The sequence below is a fragment of the Macrobrachium rosenbergii genome, chromosome 6, assembly GCF_040412425.1.
Source record: "Macrobrachium rosenbergii isolate ZJJX-2024 chromosome 6, ASM4041242v1, whole genome shotgun sequence".
NCBI lineage: Eukaryota > Metazoa > Arthropoda > Malacostraca > Decapoda > Palaemonidae > Macrobrachium > Macrobrachium rosenbergii.
Genome location: NC_089746.1, coordinates 7,503,825 through 7,525,141, shown reverse-complemented (window position 1 = coordinate 7,525,141; position 21,317 = coordinate 7,503,825). Strand labels below are relative to the sequence as shown.

At 44.7% G+C, this 21,317-nt stretch overlaps 1 protein-coding gene across 1 annotated transcript in view; it reads right to left on the bottom strand.

Moving 5' to 3' along the window:
- Usp39 (ubiquitin specific protease 39) overlaps nt 1-21,317 on the bottom strand; it is a 79,891-nt gene that overhangs the window by 44,450 nt on the left and 14,124 nt on the right. Inside the window, exons 3-6 of the mRNA XM_067104814.1 lie at nt 9,105-9,218; nt 8,581-8,756; nt 5,593-5,594; nt 1,739-1,925 (exon numbers count right to left, since the gene is read on the bottom strand). Coding sequence (XP_066960915.1) covers nt 1,739-1,925; nt 5,593-5,594; nt 8,581-8,756; nt 9,105-9,218 — 479 coding nt within the window. The remainder of the gene's footprint in view (nt 1-1,738; nt 1,926-5,592; nt 5,595-8,580; nt 8,757-9,104; nt 9,219-21,317) is intronic.

Here is a 21,317-nt window from a genome sequence, read left to right as displayed (position 1 = left end):
GGCTGTTCCTGTGTACTCGCCTCTTTCAGCTTGTTTCTAGTTCCATGACCATGAGCAACAGTACACTTTCTACCCCTTTCTCTTCATCTTCTCAAGTTTATTCTGGCATTCTGCCTTATTTGTACAATCCTCCTACCTCCAACAGTGTTGTATTCCCAGCCACAACTGTTCATCCAACTATGTTATACAGCACTCATTTTGGATTCCCTTACTGACCAGGACTTCGGCTATCGCTTCTTCCCTGGGTACTGTTATCACTTCCCCATCTATGGCAACAATGTCCTTGACTTCCTTGCCTCTAGAGATGCATTTCACTGCAGAGTCTGCATCTGCAAGACCCTTGGCCTAGGATTATCATGGGTCTGGTGTCTTGCCCTCTCGTCTTACCTAACATTTCCGAGATCCTCTGCCCTGTGGCCCCCGTCACTGTGAGACCAATAGGTACCCAAGAGCCATGATATAAGTTTTTCCATCCCCTGAGCCTCCAGTCTCTAAGTATGGTTTGTCTTAACCTTTGACCCATTATACTTTAACATTTATACTTCTTCTTCTTCTTCTTTGTTTAATGTGCTTTTTTTCCCATTTTTCATATGGGGTAAGCATGATGCCTTCTTTTGAAGGACTTTGATTTGGCGTTGGGTTAGGCTGTAGCCTCTATCGGCTGCCCTGCCTGACATCGCTTAGACCCCGGTAGCACGTGGATATGTATCGTACCAAATCCCCAGCTCCCTTTCTCCCAGCAGCGAAGAGACGTGAGCGGTTTAGGCCAACAGTTCGAGACGTGTAAGGCGTCTGTTATGATTTTAGAAGATGTTGGAGTGGCTTTGTTTGTGTGTGTATCAGTCTGTAATACCCATCTGCTTTCAGCAAACCTATCCGTTGATTACATACATAATCCCGGAGTGTCTACACGGATAGCAAAGTGTCCGCCCTCTGACCGGCCGGCTGCGGATTGAAGCCAGTATAACTTTAACATTTATACTGGCTTCATGTAAATGGTGTAATGAAAACTTGATCCAGTACACAAAGGGATATTTTGCTAATCATTTTGAGTATTGCAGACATTCTATTTCAGGGATACCTCGCTATCACTCAGTAACTATTGCTCAGCCCTAGGAGAGCTGTTAACCAGCTCAGTGGTCTGGTTAAACTAAAATATACTTAACTTTTTACAAATCAAGCAGCTAGTTTATGTCAAATTTGAACAAGGTACTAAATCTACATCCAATACGATTCGCAAACATTAAATTATAAGTGTCTGCACAAGCCTCAGAGCATATATTGGTGTGTGTGTTCACCATGAAGGCTAGCTGAAGACTGACTGAACAGCAGAGAAACAAGAATTCCCTGGGGAATCTCCATTAACTTGCCTGATGTCAGTGGTTTTGTAAGAAAGAAAATTCATCTACCTTCTGTTTACATATTATTACACTACTGTTTTCTGAATATTCTCATTACCAAAAGCTTTCTGAAACACTCAGCCACCTCTAAAACAAAATTCAAAAATTAGATTAATTCATCAATCTTTCTTTTATAAAATCAAAGAATATAATGTATCATCATCATTATTAAAATTTGTAAATATAGTTTTCCACTTGCTTATTTGGTTACACATTTAGTGTGTCTTCTGTTCACTCCTTGCATATCTGCCTGAATCCTTAGGCAGTATTGTAACTTTGTTCAAACTTGGAAAAAACATAAAGATGACCTGACACGAGAGAAACAAAAGCTTCACTACCTGCAACATTTCATGAGGAGAGACATGAGCCTTGAAATTCCGAGGATTCCACAGTTTCCGAACCAATTCTCCAAATCTTGTAATGAGTGGGAACATAGCTAGGCCCTGAGTGCCTGGCGCATGATGTATATGACTGTAGTTACTCGGATCTAAGAAATAATTCCTTAGTGGTGTGATATTCGACAGCCTAGAAAAAGAAAAAGTTTGATTTTAATAAAAAAGATGTACTGAAACAAAAAATTAAAATGATATTTTAATGATAAAATAAAGTTTGTTCATACTTACCTGGCAGATATATATATAGCTGTATTCTCCGAAGTCCGACAGAATTTCAAAATTCGCAGCACTGCGCGATGCCGGGCAGAGTGGTTAGTACCCATTCCGCCGCTGGAGGCGGTATCAGGAACCATTCCATTTTCTGTTGGATTTTCTAACACCACTGACTCCTGAGGAGGAGGGAGGGCAATATGAATATATATCTGCCAGGTAAGTATGAACAAACTTTATTTTATCATTAAAATATCATTTTGTTCATGAGACTTACCTGCCAGATATATATATAGCTGAATACCACCTTTGGAGGGGGGTAGAGACAGCCAAGAATTAGGGAAAAAACCAATTATTGGTAAAATTATTTTGGTTCCCTATCTGATAGCGTAGCTGACTGAGTGGTTACTGTCACTCTAGTCTGCTTCTGCTTTACTAAGACCCAGCGAGGTAGTGACCTATATAATGGCGACTTCTAGATGGTCTGTCAGCAGGTAGCGACCACAATGTGACTAGATCATAGACCATCTGAAAGAGGACAAAGAGCATTACTAACCACCTAACCAGCACCTAAAGCGTTAGTTTGCAGGAATGGAAGACTGCCTCCAGTAGTCGACCCAACAACCTTAAAAACACAATTAAAAAGGGGATAGGATCAGAGTTACCCCCTGTCCCCAAGGTTGCTGAAGCAGCAATGTATGGTCCCAGCGAAAAGCAATTTTCGTATGCTACCTAAACATCTCGCCAAGAGTGTGAGGCAAACATCGAATTGACTTCGCCAAAATGTGGCACTGAGAATGTCACTGAGTACCATATTTTTCTGAAACACCATGGAGGTAGCAACTGCCCTCACCTCGTGAGCGTTAACTCTCAACAACTTGAAGTTGGAGTCATCACAACTAGAGTGTGCGTCCTTAATGACGTCCCTAATGAAGAATGCCAGTGCATTCTTCGACATAGGTTTAACTGGTTGCCTCACAGAACACCCTAAACTATACGAGGGCCACGAGTGTGTCCTGTGTTCTTTTAAGGTAGTACTTGAGAGCTCCTAACTGGACATGAACCTCAGGTTCCTGGTCAATAAGGTCTGCTAAACCTTTAATTTCAAGTGTCTAGGCCAAGGGTTAGAGGCCTTTCATTCTTAGCCAAGAACCAGGGCTTAAGAATAGACAACTTGCTCGAGTTCATGAAGCCCATGGCGACCTCGAACCGGCTCACTCTCTTCGCCGTTGCCAGAGCGCAGAATGCCGGTTCCGAGTAACATCCTTAAGAGATGCAGAGTGGAGGCTCAAAGGACTAAACATCAAACTTGAGCACTACGTCCAGTTCAAGCAGGAGGAATTAGCTACGAAGACAGCGGACGTCTAGAAGAGCTAGTAGAGCGTGGAGGTCCTTGTCGAGACGTCTAATCCTCTGTGTCCAGAAAACAGTCGAAAGCATGCTCCGATAACACTTGATAGTCGGAACTGCTATATCGAGTTTTTCTCTTAAGTAAAGGAGAAAATCCACAACCTGGCTCACAGTGATAGAGGAAGAGGAAAAGCCCTTCTTTCTACACCAACTCTTGAAGGTTGCTCACTTCGCTAGATATATCCTGTTAGATGAAGAACTTCTGGCTCTAGCGATGGCCCGTGCCACCTGGCCAGAAAACCCCCTCGCTCTGACCAATTTTCGATAGTCTGAAAGCAGTCAGGTTCAGAGCGAGAAATTGAAAGATATCTGAGGGTTAGTATGAGCAGGTCTGCTCTCATGGAAGGATCTCAGGTGTCTACCAACCAGAAGAGAAAGCTCGAGAACCAGGTGGTTGAAGGCCAAAGCGTGGGATGAGAGTCATCCTGGTCCTTGTGAACCCAGCGAATATATGACTTCTCCAGAATTTTGAGCGGGGAAAGAGCGTAAACATCTATTCGATCCAATCCCAGAAGAGCATCTGCTCGCCTTTGCCCCGAATTAAGTACAGATGAGCTTTATAGAGGGGCCTCGCTGTTCTTGAGAATTGAAGTGAAAAGATCCTGAGATGTCGACCCCAAAGTTTTCTCCAAAAATCTTGGCAAACCTCCTGATGAAGGGTCCATTCCTTCGGCAGGAGTTGATGGCATCGACGAGCAGGTCTGCTCGAACACTTTTCGACCCCTGCAACAAAACTTGTGAGAATCGAAATGTTGTTGAACTCATAGGCTCAAGAATAATCTCTCTTGCAAGGCTGAACGGGAACAGAGAGTGTTCCTTCACTGTCTCTTGAGGTAATCCAAAGCCGTGATGTTGTCGAGTTTACTTGAACTGCGTTGCAAACTTGGACCTCGAAGAATTGAGCTAAAGATAGCCATGATCTTTGATGCTGAAATGCCAGGACACCTGTTCCTCTCTCCAGGTTCCTAACACTTCCTTTTCCCCTTAGTGTTTGCCCCCAACCTGTTGTGACCCGTCGGAAAAACAACACTAGGTGGGGGTTCAAGAAGCAGAAGGAGATCCCTTTCTGCAATTTCGTTGGATCGAGCCACCACTACAGATCCTCTTTTACAGAAGGAAGAATTCTCAATTCCTCTTTCAAGTCTTCCTTGCTTTGCCAGTTCTCCAACAGAAAGAACTGAAGAGGCCTGAGATGCAGACTCCCCAGGAAGCAAACTTCTCCAGCCTGAGGAAATGGTCCCACAGCAGACTCATTCATTCCTGCGAGCATGTTTCCTTCCCCAAGAAGGCGAGACTTTTTTCTCCGAACATAAGTTGCCGTTCTTCTTGACGGAGGCGCTATAAAAGCACTTCTGAATACATCTGAATTCCCAGACACAATGGACAGTGAGGGGATCAGCTGCGACTTTCCACATTGACCAGAAGTCCCAGGGACTTCCGTTGAGTTACAGAGTCAACTGAAGGTCCTCCCAGATACCTTAAGCCGGCAGGCTCGAATCAACCAGTCGTCAAGTAGAGAGAGATCTGACGTGCGACAGGTGCAACTGCATCATAGCGTTTTTCATGAGAAGTGTAAACACCCTCGGAGCAAAATGTGGCGCCAACAGCATCTGGTGTTCGGGCAATCCCACCCATCAGGACTGATCAGACCGCGTTGCTTAACCGCTGATCGGACGAGAAAGCGGTGCTTTCAACGTGGTATGGCGTTGTGCAGAGTCAAAGCAGAGAACACAAGCAGTCACGTCTAGTCCCCAAGACAACCTGAGATGCTTCATCGAGCGTGGATGAATTGGGGCGTGAAGATAAGTATCTTGGAGATCCAAAAGATACCATCAATCCCGGGAGGAAGGGCTCCTAGTTAGTCAAAAGATACCATCAATCCCGGGATGAGGGCTCTAGTATGAACTGCGAGGTCTCCATCCTTAACCTTTTCCTTCGGACCAGTTCGGCCTTGTCCAAAGCGGATCTCAGCCTACTGAAAGTTTGGGACTAGAAACAATCTGTAGTAAAATCGAGAACTGCACGTCAAGACCTGTTCCACTGATCTCGCTCGAGCATCTGTTCGAGCAGGTCAAGCAAATTTTCATTTGACAGGATAGCAGTGAAACAAAAAACAAAGGAGGAGGAGACAGGAAGGGAATCCAAGTAACCTCTCTCTAACAGTAGGAGGGACCAACGCCTGCGCCTCTCTCTTTCCAGGCTTGTGCAAAAAATGAAGCCCTGGTAGCTAATGGAGTCTGGAAGAAGAAAGGAGTCACTTGCTACCTCTTGGAAGTGACATTCCTTGGGGCAAAACTCTCGTGGAGTGCGGGTCTCGTGTTGTTTCCCATGGAAGCTCCTTTGTTTGTAAACGATTATTGCTTTCGTTTGCCTTTTGTTTCATTGAGATCGGTGCATTAGTTATGGAGAGATGCAGTTAGAATGTCGATAACTTTAGTTTGAGATATCTACGATATTTTGCTTCTCTGTGTGTTAATTGCTTGCTGTTACACAGATTGATGTTTTATGACATATTTGAAAAGCCAAAAAATTTAACAATAGACTTGCAAAAATAATATAACACATAAGAAATGAAAGCTAGATGAAGCGGTGTCAAAGAACACGACTCAGGTTGGGCAACGACTAGATGGCGAGTGTCAAAACACGGCTCAGGTTGGGCAGCGCGACGTCTTACTTAGTCAAACTCTCAGCTGCTACTGACTGACTGCCACTGACTGCCCTGCGGCATTCCTGGCTTTCGCTGATGCGTACTAGGTCCACAGGGTTGCCATATAACGCATTAGGTATTATTATTTCATAGCTAAAGTAGAATTACTACCGATATACTGACATTATCATTACATTATACGAAAAATGTAATTTTGTCTATGATAGGGTTACTGTTTTGTTTATAACTCCTAACTATGGCGAATTTTTTAATAAAACTTTCTGAGAAGATAGTCAGGATATGTATGATGCCATATAAAAATATCCCAGAAAATTTTGATATTTCGATTTTTTTCGTCAAACGCTCCCCTTAAGACAAAGACAACTGCGAAGGTGGAGAGAGAGGAGCTGAAGGTTGAAAAGTCTCCAGAAACAGATCCTTAAGTAAAATAGCCAGAGTCCGATAATCAGAGGAAGAAGAAAGCCAGTGTTTCTCTTCATCCAAAGGCTCGTGACGAAAGGATGTTCTTCCCCAGCTGGACGGGTCTTGAGTGAGTGGTGAAAGTAGTTCCGATTCGCCGAAACGTAAGCGGGAACTCCCGCGATCGAAGAAGTCGTGGCTAAATTAAGAAGGACATCAGATGTTGAAGTGGGTAGTTGTGCGTCATGATGTACAACTGGAGCGGCGTCAACACAAGACTTACAGGCTTCACTCTGGCAGCGCGGGCGTCATGGCGTGGCGAGCTCCTAGCAAGTGCGAGAGAATCATAGCGTGGCGCGCGACGTCATGGCTGAGCGCGTGCCCGGCGTCCAAGGTGGCCCGTGAGCGTGAGAAGCGTACGAAGAGAGCAAGACACGCGCTCCTGGCGAGTCAAGAAAGTCCAACACCTCAAATCGGGAAGAGCGATTAGGAAGCCACTAAACACTCTCTAGGCGACAGGCGAAGCTCCAAAACATCCTAGCAGACAAGGAGAGCGAAGCAGGAGGCAGGTGAAGAGTCTGTACCTCTTAACAGGCAGTTTCGAATCTTGAAAGTTCATGAGAGCATCAGTTGTTGTTGCAAACCCAACAAAATCTTGCAGCGATAGGAGCTTAACTCTCTCGGGAGAAGAGGCTGAACCTGAGAAAGGAAAGGGAGGCGAGAAGGCATTATACTTCCTTCTCACGAGGAAGAAGCTCTAACCCTTGCCTTGAAAAGCGCGACAGAAGTCAGTGGCGTCATCATCGAAAAACACTTTATTCTCTTCTGCGGGAGGAATATCCACGCAACTTTCGGGGAAAGAGCACAAACGTCTAGAGGAAGGGCATTAGGCGTCCTCTCCTCTAAACTTCTCTTAAGAGGCGAGAGTCCAGCCGAGGCTCAGCCGGCGGGGAGGGCGTGTCGGGGGCGAGAAGCAATCCTTCAGGATGCGTGCCTGTGCACGATCCCTGGCAGCCTGGAGTGGCGTCATCAGGACCTGCCGAGAAGGGACACCAGATCGATTGGGAAGCCCCGTAACCCTCATGCGGCTTCCGACATGCCCCCTCCTGATCCTGGGAGTTCGACCAGAGGTCAGGCCTACAGAGGCATTATAGGGCGATCTGGCGCCCCCTCCACAACACTAGGGGCACTAGCACTAACACTTTGCGTTTGAATTGCATTCACTTTGGTTTTCAGAGCACGCATTGACTCAACACGAGAGCCAGGGTATTACCTTCTGCAGCAACAAACTACAGGGTTAGTACTAAAATTTACTACAGGGTTACTAGTAGGAGAAAACCCTGACTGTCCATCTAAGGATGCACTCAAGGAGGAAGATCTCCTCAACCTATCACGCTCCAATTTAAGCATATAGGCTTCATATTTCTTCCACTCACCCTCAGATAATCCCTCACATTCATTATACTGATTATCATAGAGCATTGAACACCCTTACATATCATACATAAAGTGTGAGGAACTATCGAAGTCTTCGATAGCCTCACCTTACATTCACCCAAGCTACAGACTACGATAGAGAGGTAAGACATCTTAATTATAAGAAAAGTCAAAAGCAAAATCAAAAATGGTCCACAAAGAGCGTATGCCAAGTCACAGATCCAGTCGTATACCAAAAAAACAACCAAAATACTTAAGTGACAACAAATTTCGAAATCCAAATGGCGGAGGAACTGACAACAGGTGATGACAGTCCGGCAACAGAGAAAATCTGAATAGAAAATGGGAATGGTTCCTGATACCGCCTCCCAGCGGCGGGAATGGGTACTAACACCTGCCCGGAACCTGCGTGCAGCCGCGAATTTTGAAATTCTGTCGGACTTCGGAGAATACAGCTATATATATATCTGACAGGTAAGTCTCATGAACAAAACTACTTTTCACACCACTACAAGTGCATTATAGAGTACTACAATCACTTAAAAAGTAAAGCAAGAAGCACAACGTGGCCTATTCCAAATTTTCAAAGCCGTCTGCTTGTATCCAAAAATTATGATCAAACTTGAAGAACATACAAACGACAAACATCTAATGCCCTTACCTGCAGCACAACATTACAGTAATCATTAGCTTTAATGTTGTTAAGACCAACAATTCCCGGCAAGTAGAGTGTTCCATCATATGCACGACTCATTTTACTCTGATTAACTTTATGAAGAATGTACTCTCGACTAAACGTTGGATTTACAACAAAGATGATATCATTTAAGGACGAATCTGGAAAAGAAAATTTGCCAATGAATATCATTAACTTACAAGATAATAACAACTCACTATATGACTTCCAAAATTATGTATATTGCAACTGATAGAATTTTAAAATACATTAGAAAACTTTCATTTAAATGAACACAGCAACCTAATTCATATTTGTAAGAACATACTGTAAATATCTTCAGTCAATAAACTATACAAGTCAGTAACTAGTTTTATATGATCATAATATCAGATGCCTGACACAAGTAATAATCCAAATACAGCACATATAGTACAGCACTAGAAAAAAGCAAATTAAGAGGCTCCTCAGAGAAACATCCCAACTCCTCACCAAGCCAATACACTTACCAATTATTTCATAGTTATCAGGCAAGCAATAAAATCGAAGAGTTTGAAGGTTGAGGTAAACATGGTGTCCATCTGAAACACTGTGAGTGAATGCATGTGTATTGGGGCCACGCCCTGGAAGAAAAAAAAACAAAATAAGCATACTTTCACATACTAGCACAATAGTTTAAAATCACAATAGGGGATTAATACAGTTACCTCTAAGTAACAAAATTAACACAATCTTTCAATATCTATATGAACAATGTTTAAGTGGACAAGCAAAAAGAAAACAATCAGGTCTATCGACGGCTGCCCTCACAACTTCCACAGGTTCGGTGCACACCTGTGGATCTAGCGCCCATTCCGTGGGAAGGACCTGTTTGCACAGACTCAGTCTATCCACTATTACGTTTAGCTTCCCTTGAATGTACTTTGTCACCAGAACAGTGCAGTTCTTCTTCACCTATAAAAGGTCTTTGGTGGCCTCTTAAAGGGAGAATGAGTGGGTGCCTCCTTGGTTCTTTATGTAGGCCAAGGCTAAGATGTTGTCCGACATCACTGCTACTGTCTTGCTGAAGGTCACTTCTGCAAATGATTGAAGGGCCAGGTGTACTGCCTTCAATTCTCTCATGCTGATGTATAAGAACTTCTCTTTTGGAGACCAGACTCCTGAGACTTCCATGTCTCCCAGAAGAGCTCTCCAACCCAGATCTGAAGCGTCTGAGTACAATGAAAGGTTGGGGCTCAGTGGATGGAGAGACTTCCCTTCCAAAAGACGTTCTTCTGCAAGCCACCATCTCTAGTCTTCTTTGATTTCTGGAGTGATCGGGAAGAAGAACGGGTCCGGGTGGGTCTTCCTGTTTCAGTTGGCCTTCAGGAAGAACTGCGGTACCCTCATATGGAGCCTCCCCAGACTTACGAACTTCTCGATGGATGTGAGGGTTCCCAAAAGGCTCATCCAACTGTTGACCAAGCAGGACTTGAGAGCGAGGAAGTTGCGGACTGTTCAAAGACAAGACTGTACTCTTTTGGGGGACGGAAAAACCTGAAAATTCAGAGTCTATCATCATCCCCAAATAAAGAACCACTTGAGATGGAGACAACTGCAATTTCTTCTCCTTGGGCCAGAAGAAGGGTCTTCCGAAGGTCCTCCGTGCACTGTTTCTTCGATGGCGAATGTACGAGCCGGTCCACTAGATAGAGGGGTGTACTGATCCCTTATGAGGTGAAGCCATTTCGCAAGAGGGGCGAGAACGTGAGTCAATACTTGGGGAGCTGTAGAGAGGCCGAAACATAGAGCTCAAAATTGGAAGACTCTGTTCTGGAGCATAAATCTGAGTTACTTCTTGGTGTTTTGGTGTACCAGGATATGAAAGTAGGCGTCTTCCATGTCGATGGTCACCATCCAATCCCCCTGTTGGATGGATGTGAGAACTGACTGATTTGTTTTCATCTTGAATTTTGTCTTCTGAACGAAGACATTCAGGGCACTAATGTTCAGGACAGGTCTCCATCCCCCAGATGACTTGGGGACCACAAAAAGAGTTGTAAAACCCTGGAGTGTTGACATCTTCGACCAGCTCTGCTGCCCTTTTCGCAAGAAGAGCCGACATCTCTTCCACAAGCGCCGAAAACCTCTCGGAGCCTACCGAGTAGGCTGTCAATCCAATGGGCGTTGAAACTAAGGGAAGGTTCTCCTTGAATGGGATAGAGTACCACTCTTTGAGTACTATTGAGACCCACTGGTTTACTCCTCTGGCTTCACATTTCTCCAAAAAGTGTAGGAGTCTTGCGCCTACTGGCACCCGAAGGACTGGATTCTCATTTACGAGAGGAAAGCTTTGAGGGAGCCTTTTCGGCTGGGCATGTGGCACACAGATTGGAGCATGATCTACCGTAGAATCTTGTCTTGTTACCCTGAAAGGGCTGCTGCTGCAAAGGAGGGATCAACTATGCAGTGAAAGAAGGAAAGTCCTTGAAGCGTTTGGCTGACTGGGCTAACAAATCCTGTGTCAACTTTTTCTGAAGCTCCAACACTATTTCTTGGACTGTGGCTTAAGGGAAGAAGTTCATGCGGTCCAAAGGAGAAAAGAGAAGTACTGGCTTCTAAGATGTAGTCACACCTTTGGTGGTAAAAGAGCACCAAAGTTCACATTTCTTCAGGACACCCGTCGTAAATAAAGAAGCTAGTTCCATCAAGCCATCCCTGATAGCTTTATCTGTGCAGGATAAAATCCACAACCAGTCTGCAGACAAGTCCTCTGACATATCCTTGCAGTCTTCGATTTTCTTTGCCAGTGCTCCCCAGTCTAGTCCAAAAAGCTTAGGACCTTAAAAACCTTAAACATATTCTTGATGATGTGGTCAAGCTCTGTAGTTGAGAACATAACCTTAGCCGAAGAAAAGGCTGACCTCCTGTTAGAGTCAATCAGACAGAAGTCCCCCTTGGAGGAGGCAGTTACTCACAAGGAGGGAGCTTCTCCTGTAGCGTATGCTTGGTATCTCTTAGAAGGGAGACAGGTGGGTGGAGTGCAGAAGGCCGCTTTGCCCTGCTCTCTCTTGTCCGAGAGCCAGAAGTCCACATCCCTCAAGGCTTTCCTGGACGAAGAAGACAAGACCATCTTGGGAAGCCTGGAGATGTCAAAAGGTTGGTTCCTCATATAGCAGGAACAGGCAGGGGAAGCCAGGATTGCAGGTGAGAAAAAGGACGGAAAGGCGACCTAAAAATACCTAAGGAGGCTGGAGAAGGGTGTGGAAGGAGGAGACTGGTCTAACACCTCTTCCTCTGAAGAAGTCAGTGAAGATGCCAAGTCAGGAGGATCCTGTATTACTGCTTGATTTTTCTGCAAGAGGTTCATAATTTCATCCAAACGGCACTGAATAGGATCCGTCAATGAAGTATGCAGTACAGGGCTGATGGCGGATGAAGGAATCAACGGTAGAGAGGGCGCAGGGTGCTCGGGGCGCAATGCTGGAAGATTTGAGTTTGGTACCAGACAAACAGTTGTTGCCAGGCGCTCAGTGGCTGCTGAGCAGTCAGTTGGTGCTGGGCAGTCAATGGGCGCTGGGCACTCAGACGCAGCTAAACACGTAACTCCGAATCCATTGGGCACTTATCAGATGAGGATGGGAGCTTCCGTAAGAAGTTCGGGGCTTGGGCGGCGAATACTGTCGATGGGGCGAACATCGTTTAGGGCTAGCCCAAAAACTACAGGAAGGCCAAGAACTGCGCTCAATGTCCTTTGCACTCTTGCAAGGAGGCGGGGAAGCAAGGTCGGGGACTGTTACACGCTTGAGAGGACAAGAGATCTCGTAAAAGCACCCTCTGCGCCTCTTGTCCGAATTGGATTCCAAAGAACTAGAAAAAAGGTCGTGCACTTCCTTACGGACGCCTTTCCAGTGGCTGTCCACAGAGTCCTGGGACTGTTCAACAGGCTCGGTTGAGGGGGCACCTACCCGTGGGCAAACCCCACCAACCTCTCCTTGGACTACCAGTATGCCTTCTCCCTGGTGCATGGGAGCCTGGCAGTGACCTTGGTCTTGGAGTGCTGGCGGGGCAAGTAGACACCTCCACTAACACTTCACTAACACTTGCCCTTTTAACGCTGGCTTGATCCATAAGCACTTTAACCGACGCACTTAACTGTTCCATAGTCGAAACAATGAGCCCACACTTCACATCAACATGGGCTTCTAGGCTAGCAATGGTGTTAGGCTCGGAAGCATGGGGGCCAGGTGAAGGAGCAGGTTCGATAGGTAGAGGACTGGTTAAAGGTTGAAATAGGAGTAGGAGAGGGAGACAGAACAGATAAACTGGTATTTGCTGATTTAGGAGAACATTCTGCATCAGCTACATTCCTAGCCTTGGCTAGAATCTACGAGCCACTTTCCTCTTCCTGTTGCGTTCTAACTTTTTCCTCTTCCTGTTGCGTTCTAACTTTTTCCTCTTCCTGTTGCGTTCTAACTTATCTAAGTGAGGTTTTAAAGTTTTCCACCTACCTTGACCCCAGTCCCTGCATTCAATACATGTCAAATCAATAAAGTTTGTCCCCTACAATTAGTACAGATTGTTTGGGAGTCATAAGGTGCTTTCGTAAGTCTAGTTTTGCAGCCTTTGCTGCAAAACCAGATACTAGAAGAGCTAGTGTCAGACATCATCGTGGAAAGTCAGAATCGGGAAGTAATTCACTAATACAGTTTACTAATGAATCCTAGGCTATTTGAAAATAGCTTAAAGGCTACCAAAAGTTTGGAATATGTCACCAAATGGAGAACAAAAGCAACCATCTGGCGACCAGCCTCGAAACAATAGCTGCTGTGACAACTGAACTACAGTCACTGAGTGGCAGAAATGGATTGGAGCTATTCAGTGGTGCTGTACTCTTCCTCCCCTGAGAGAGGGTGGGACCTAATCACCTACACTAAAACAACTGAATACTACCGCGAATTTCAAATTTTTAGCTACTGCGCGAATTAGAAATATAGGCTATGTAATTACTTGGTAAGTTACATATATAAAACAAGAAAATAAAACTACTCTTTAAGTGTCAGCAATGGTTGAGTAAAGCTGAACCAACCCCTCGTAAAAGGTAATTCACAGCTTCTTATAATTGCAATGCTAATGATTATAAGATACAAACTGTACAAAATTTAAAGAGTTTATACAAATGTTACTACTGGCTCAGTTTCCTGAAGCAGTGCCAGAAAAATACAAACAGAAAGGCTGAAGAACCAACACTGAGTAAATGAAGTTTTGTATTCACTGAAATTAATAAATATAGTACTTACTCTTACACTTTGCACTAGTCCACCCAAGTTTGTAATAGGAGAAAATTTTTTTTCAGTTATATACACATTTTCACACACACTATTTACACAGTGTTGTCCATAGCTTACAATAACTCCCGCATCATTTTCAATATTCTCCTGACAGACTTTCAGTTTGGTGACATTCTCTTTATTTATCTACAAGCCCTTGGTCTCATCCACAGTTAGCTGTATTATTTCCATGGGGTACTCACTTTACCCTCTTTCAATCTAGGGGTTTTCATTAATTATCTCTTGGTCCTTATGATGCAGTTTAATCTTTTGACCAGATCTAATAAAACGTATGTATTGCTGATGTTGGCTAAGCCTAGAAAACATCAACAAGTTAGTTCTAACTGTTTGGTTATTTCAACAGTGAGCAATATTTGTAAATGCCCATTTGATTACTCTACATTTTGCATCATTACTTTTGTATATTAATTGTCTCAGCTCGAAGTCCACCCTATGATTTTTAGCCATTTCTGTCTTAATGTTTACTGCTCTTATTGTGATCTTTTTTACAAATATCCAGATTTCTCCCACTCCATCCCCCCAAAACATGGAATTATATAAACCTCCAAGCCCTTTCCTTCTTTGCTTTTACTACTGCATACAGGCAGTCCCCTGTTAACGGCGGGCTCAGTTAACAGCAATCCGGTTTTATGGGGCTTGTCTAGCGACGAAAATCCGCAATTTTTGGCACCGAAAATCGCCGATTTCTGCTTACTGGCGCCGATAACAAAAAATTGGCACTTTTTGGCGCCGATAACCCCCGAAAATCGCCAAAAAAGTGCTGAAATCGCCGATTTTCGGTTATCATCACACCCTCAGGAACGGAACCCCATCGATAACCAGGGACTGCCTGTACTTTCTTCCTAACTGTAGTGTGAAAGGAAAGATAGAATCTGCTTCCTTCAAGAGACCAGCTCTCTCTAAAAGATCTACTTCCTCAAACAGACATACTTTCTCTAATGACATTTTTTGCCCTAGGCCAGTGAATTGGCATATCCTACATAACCAAGTAACAGTGTAAATAACTTTTTTGTGGACTTATAAGTACCAGACTCTACTGCACTGTAAACTTGTAAAGCAACTAGATTATTTATAAATAATTATTGTACATACTTCTTTAAAATGATCAGAAATCATTGCAAGAGCTGAGTGCAGCCAATGAATATGTGAGAATTTTTTGAAGTGATGCATTAGTTATCATAAAAGTAATTCACCAAAATTTTAAATTCTTTGGTTGATGTTCATTGAATAATTTTTAAAACGTTGTTTCCAAGCAGATAAGCCTAACAAAAACTACACAAATATGAAGTTCTCATAATAAAACTAATATTGTAATACTTACCTGAACGCCTGAATTAGCCTTGGTCACCTATCAGCCCGAACTACATCCCCAATAGCTTTTACCCAATAAGTGGCTAATTAACTGTTGGCATTACCAACACTTACAGGAAAATCCTGTCAAATGAGTTACCTGAAGTACCATTGGCAACACTGCTGCAAGTCCCGGCCGAGTGAGGCCGAGATCCCCAATTGCGTTATTCACTATTCAAATTGAAATGGGGAGGAGGGTGGGAATCATTCAGGTGTTCAGGTAAGTACAGTATTACAATACTGTATTAGTTTTATTATGAAAACTTCATATTGCAATACACTCCCTGAACACTTGAATTAGCCCGATTAACAGGGAAAACAGGTAGCTCAATATTCGCCTACTCTGTATAAATGAATGTATCCTCACCTGGTTATCCCATTCGGCAGGTGAGAATGTTTGTAGAGAGAGTACCCCCGACGTCAGTCTCATGTCTAGGTACTGTCTGAGTCGAGCTACCTCTCGTGGTATTCAAACCTCCTCATGGATAGAGAGTAGCAAAATAAAAACCAACCTACCATGTGGCTAATCACAGCCTCCCATGATTAGTGGAGAATGACAAACCTCCCATGTGGCTAATCAAAGCACTCTCATGTATGGAGGGGTACGATGAACCTCCCATGTGGCTAATCAAAGCACTCTCATGTATGGAGGGGTACGAAGAACCCCATGTGGCTATTGTAGCCTCTCATGTATGGAGGAGAAGTTGAGTGTGCAGGATCTTCGAGTTCTTCGCCGCCCGTTGCCACCGATGTCTGCGCAGAATAGGTTGAAGAAACCAAACCTGTCAACTGGATCTGCCTAACTTCACAGTACTAACGTCAAACTTAATACTCTCACTATGAACCCCGACTAACAGAGAATCCAAAGTTCCTTAGACTACATTCATTACCTAGAGTTCCTCCCACCCTTGACATTACTATGCAATTATAAGATCGAGTTGGTCAGCACAAGGGGACCAAGCGAGTAACTTCTTCGAAGAAAACTGAATGTCTCTGAGGTAGAAAGTCATGAAAACCGACACCGACTCCCAAGTGGCCACCTCTAAGAACATCTGCACTAAGAGAGTACCCCCTTAGTTAAATGAATGCACCCACGATAAAAGAGTTAGCCACTACACACGGACTAAGAGAATAACTTTCATGTAAAAAGGAGAGCAATGAATCTCCGAAGTGGCTATTCAGAGCCTAGCCAGTAAGGAGGGAATGAGGTAGTGTGCCGAGCTGATGACCCTCCGCCCTGCAGGTTGCGGCAAAGGCCGACGAGCAAAGAAGTATCCCAGCGCCGACAAAACAGCCTGGGCTAGCCTACGGGAGCACCTCTTTGGACTCTCGTAGGGAAACTATCAAAGACTAGGATACTTAAAACGTACTAAACTTAGGTTCATGTGATTATACTATCACTTTTGCTTAAGATTCTAAAGCCTAAAAGGAATTCCTCTATCTGGTTAAACTAATAACCACCGCACTACATGAATACTACCTTAGCTAAATGAGCACACCCTAGATAATAAACTTCGCCGTTAAACATGGACTAAGAGAATAACCTTCCTAGTCTTCGCACTAAGAGAATACCACCTCCTAACTGAACGCCCCCTAGATAGGAGAATTTGCCGTTATACGTGGTGGGGTGAATTGAACGTCTCTTAAGTAAAGGAAGAAAACGCAGACGGACTTGCAAGTAAACTACCTCCAGAATAGAAGACTCTGAACTATTCCTTAGAAAGGAAGATGAAGTGGACATACTCCGAATACTGTGTGGTAATGAAAAAAAAACTGTTAAATGCTGAATACAGTATAATGTAATGTCAAATTAAATCGTGTTCAAGGGCATAAAGCTCACACCACACGAGAATCGTGAAGTGTGCCCGCAACTGTGTTTGTGGAGTGAGCGCTTATGAACCAGGAACCAGGAACCCTCTCTCCGAAAGTAACTAATCGCATCCTTGACAGCAGACGGGAAGGATTCCACGGTGAGACAAGAAATGTACACAGAAGTGGACGGAGTTTCTCAACCTTTGATAAATAGACTCTAATATTCGCATCGGACATAAAGACATCCCCGCTTGATGCCAGAACCGAACACTTGCAGATGAAGAACCTTAAACGTACGAAGCAGAGTTTTAGCCTCCAACTCTGCCTTCTGCCTTCGCCATGAATTCCGGAAGAAGAGAAATACTTATCATTTCCTGCCTAGGAAACTTCCCGAAGCTCGCCCACCTTTTTATCTGCAGCTAAAGCAGAAAGAAAGAAAACACCTAATCAGTTATCTTAACATTAGAACTTCCGACAAATCTCACGAAGGAGCCCAAGTTGGCAAGACCAGACATTAAACTTAAAGGAACATAATAAATCAAAGATGATCTTACTACTAGAAATTTTCGGGAAGATGGAAAATTGTACTGCTAAGTGCTGAGCGGTAGCCAGCAATAGCCAAAATGGAAGAATCTTGACTTTCCGAAGGAATAAGAGAAAACCAGCTATTTCGGTTATGGCAGGCCTAAAGATGGAATGACCTTCCTTACGACACAGACTTCCCCATGTCAAGCTGACCTGGTATAGCTTACAGGTTGACTTTCTCAAGCTGAAAGAAACACTGTCTAGACATAGCTTTAGCGTGTCTGGATTGTCTAGTTGTTCGCTCGGCAGTCGCCTGCAACTAGGTTTATCACGAAAGTGTCTGGATGATAATGGTGAAAATTTGGTTGTCTAAAAGATCTTCCACATAAGGAGGAACAACAGAACTTCCGTAAAGAGCATTATGAATTCCAGAAACTGAGGGCGTTAGGGCCAGCAAGGAGCTAGAGTCATGGATGTCTTGACACTCCTGCAATTCCTGATTACCTGATGAATGAGACCGAATGGCGGAAAACATACACCTCTAAGTTCTAATGATCTTGTTCCCCCACGAGTTCTCAGATATGACATGGCAGTTACGATGTCGCAAAGCAGACCCACTACAATGTCGCGCAATAGGACTGAAAAACACCTGAGGGCTTCCTTTACAGCCCTGAGGTTCGCGAAGGTTATGACTCCTCTCATTCCCGATCCCTTCAGAGGCCCGAAGCCCGGGTTCCTCTAAGGTTGCTCCCCAACTTTAATAAGAAGCATCTGAGTACAGATGAACGTCGGGAAGAGGGGAGACTATAGACCTTCCAGATGTCAGATGAGCCTCTTCTGACTATCACAGATGATCCGACAAGCAAGAATCGTTCCAGATTATACCTGCATTCTCGATGTGGAAGTCCCAGCTATTCCTGAGACATACCTGACAAGAAAAATCCACGAACATTCTCCCTAAGAGGCTTCTCCAAGTGGGTACCAGCTGTTCCCTGTTGGACAGGAACACCTCTACTTCAACATTTTGTACCCTCGACGATGCATAATTGCCGACACTGGAGACATGAGTTAGAAGCAACAAGTTCGTTGTACTGGCCACATCACCTGAACCCAGAGCAGCCACACTAATCATAGCTTGCTGTGACACTACTGCTGACGACGGCTACACAAAATTCACCATGGAGGAGATATCCTCCTCCCTAAAAGACTGTTGCAGAGCGCAAAAGGCGCCCTCAACAGAACCCTCTCCGAATGTCCGGATAGTGAGGCGGAAGCTTTAAAAGAAGTCCCTCCTCTCTGCCAAAGAACGTTGTACAGTCAGGCGAAATGTAAACCTGATATGCCAGCCCCACTGACACCGAAGTGATGAGATGTCAGGCAGTACCAGACCGGAGGGAGTACATCCATCTTGTTTGAGAAAACCCTATCAACCCGGACACATCCACATAGAGTGGGACAAGGCCTCCGAATGGCTGCAAAAGGTGTCCTCCAAGATACAAGCCTCCCTAGATGAAACTGAGACCAAACAATTGACGAAGGAACCTGAGAGAGAAGAGCCTCAACAGATACATTGAGAGGAACCCTGACAACCGCAGAAGGGTTATCCGCTACCTTGTTAAAACCCCTCCTTACTCGACCCTATCAAAGCCACTAACCTACGTCTGCCTCCCTCGATGCCTGCCCGACACGGCCAAAGCAGACCAGATTCTTTGATGAATAAGCGACTCGAACATCATTTGATTCGGTACTGTAGGCTCCTCCGGAATCTTGGATTGAGGATAAGTGAGGATGAAGTCTACCATCCGCTTATACTCATTCTCATTAGCTGAAGGAGAACTAATATCCGGTACCGGATCCTCTTCTTCAAATGAACAATCCTTGTCGGACTGGTCCGACCGAGCCAGAATAGGAAAGAGGCAGGCCGACCCCTAGCAAACGCTGAACACGAAAACCCGGAACTCACTACACCTGGGTGCGTGAGACGGACACCTGACGTATCAATTGCGAACATACTGGAGGCACCAAAGTAGGTTGCGCAAACCCTGCACCAACCAACGAGGATGACACAACACCTGGGCCAGCCACACCTGGGCGGACAACGCCCACTCCTGAGACCGAAGAGGCCGCAACACCCAAACCACTCAAATCCAGATGTATCAAAACTGCATGAGAATGGGAATCCGGAACTGAAGACCTTGAAGACCCGGAATCAACCCCGAACCTACATGGATGCCTAGACAGAGGGACAGAGAAACCTGCAGGAAAGTTGAGAGAGAAGAAGCTGAAGGAGGGAAGAAGGACGAAGCCACACTCGGAGTAACCACCTAACACCGACATTGGACAGATGGAGAAGGTCCCAACCAAACCGAACTCAAAGGAGTTTCGAAGGGGAAGTAACGAGGTACCGAACCGAAGGTAACAGAGGAAGGCAAATTACCAACTATCCTGGAGAATGGAAAGGCTGCGGAAACTATCCGTGCTGATACACTGAATGTTGGTGCAGGCGAACCACCGACGGCCATAGCATCCACAAGAATCGCGGAGGATACATTACAGTTAGGAACCTGTCAAGAATGAAAATAAGGAATTGCTGATGCCTCCGCAAACACCTGAGAAGCAACTAGATGCCTGAGAACTACAGGATTCGCAAAAGGTGATAAAGACGACGGATCCGTTAAAAGTACCCCTTCCCTTAACCCCAAAGAGAGAGAGGGAGCCACTGAAGCTCTAATATACAGGCAATCCTCGGTTATCGGCGGGGGTTCTGTTCTGGGGGTGTGATGATACCCAAAAATCGCCACTAACTGGAAATTGGCGATTTCCGGCGCTTTTTCGGGGCTTATCAGCGCTGAAAAGTGCCGATTTTCGGTTATCGATGCCTCTGTTAGGTATGTATCGGTGCCATACCCAATTATCGGCGCCGCTAAGCGAAAATTGGCAATTTTTGGCGCCGAAAATTGCCGATTTTCATCCCTGGACAAGCGCCGTAAAACCGGATCGCCATTAACCAAGCCCGCTGTTAACCGGGGACTGCCTGTACAGGGTTGAACCAAGAAAGCCTTTGCTCTGCTGAGTTAAAAGCCAAGAAAACAGGATGAGCAACAAAGACCCCGAAGAGCCCTCCAAAGAGCGGACTGAAAAAGAAGATTGAGAAGGGCAATGGAAGAAGGCTTAGAAGAAAATGGGGAAACGGGGAAAATTCCGTAGCGGCTAGGCTGGTTCTGTTCCCCCCGCCCCTGATAATCTTGACAGACATTATCAAAATCAGAAAATCCTTTAAGACATGATCATGAATATTGGAAAACTCGATCGCTAGAACCGAAAATTGCCAATTTTCGTCCCTACACAAGCGCCATAAAACCGGATCGCCATTAACCGGGGACTGCCTGTTCAGGGTTGAACCAAGAAAGCCTTTGCTCTGCTGAGTTAAAAGCCAAGAAAACAGGATGAGCAACAAAGACCCCGAAGAACCCTCCAAAGAGCGGACTGAAAAAGAAGATTGAGAAGGGCAATGGAAGAAGGCTTAGAAGAAAATGGGGAAATGGGGAAAATTCCATAGTGGCTAGGCTGGTTCTGTTTCCCCCCGTCCCTGATGATCTTGACAGACATTATCAAAATCAGAAAATCCTTTGAGACATGATCATGAATATTGGAAAACTCGATCGCTAGAATTACCACCATCGCAAGACGAAAGAAATTTTAACC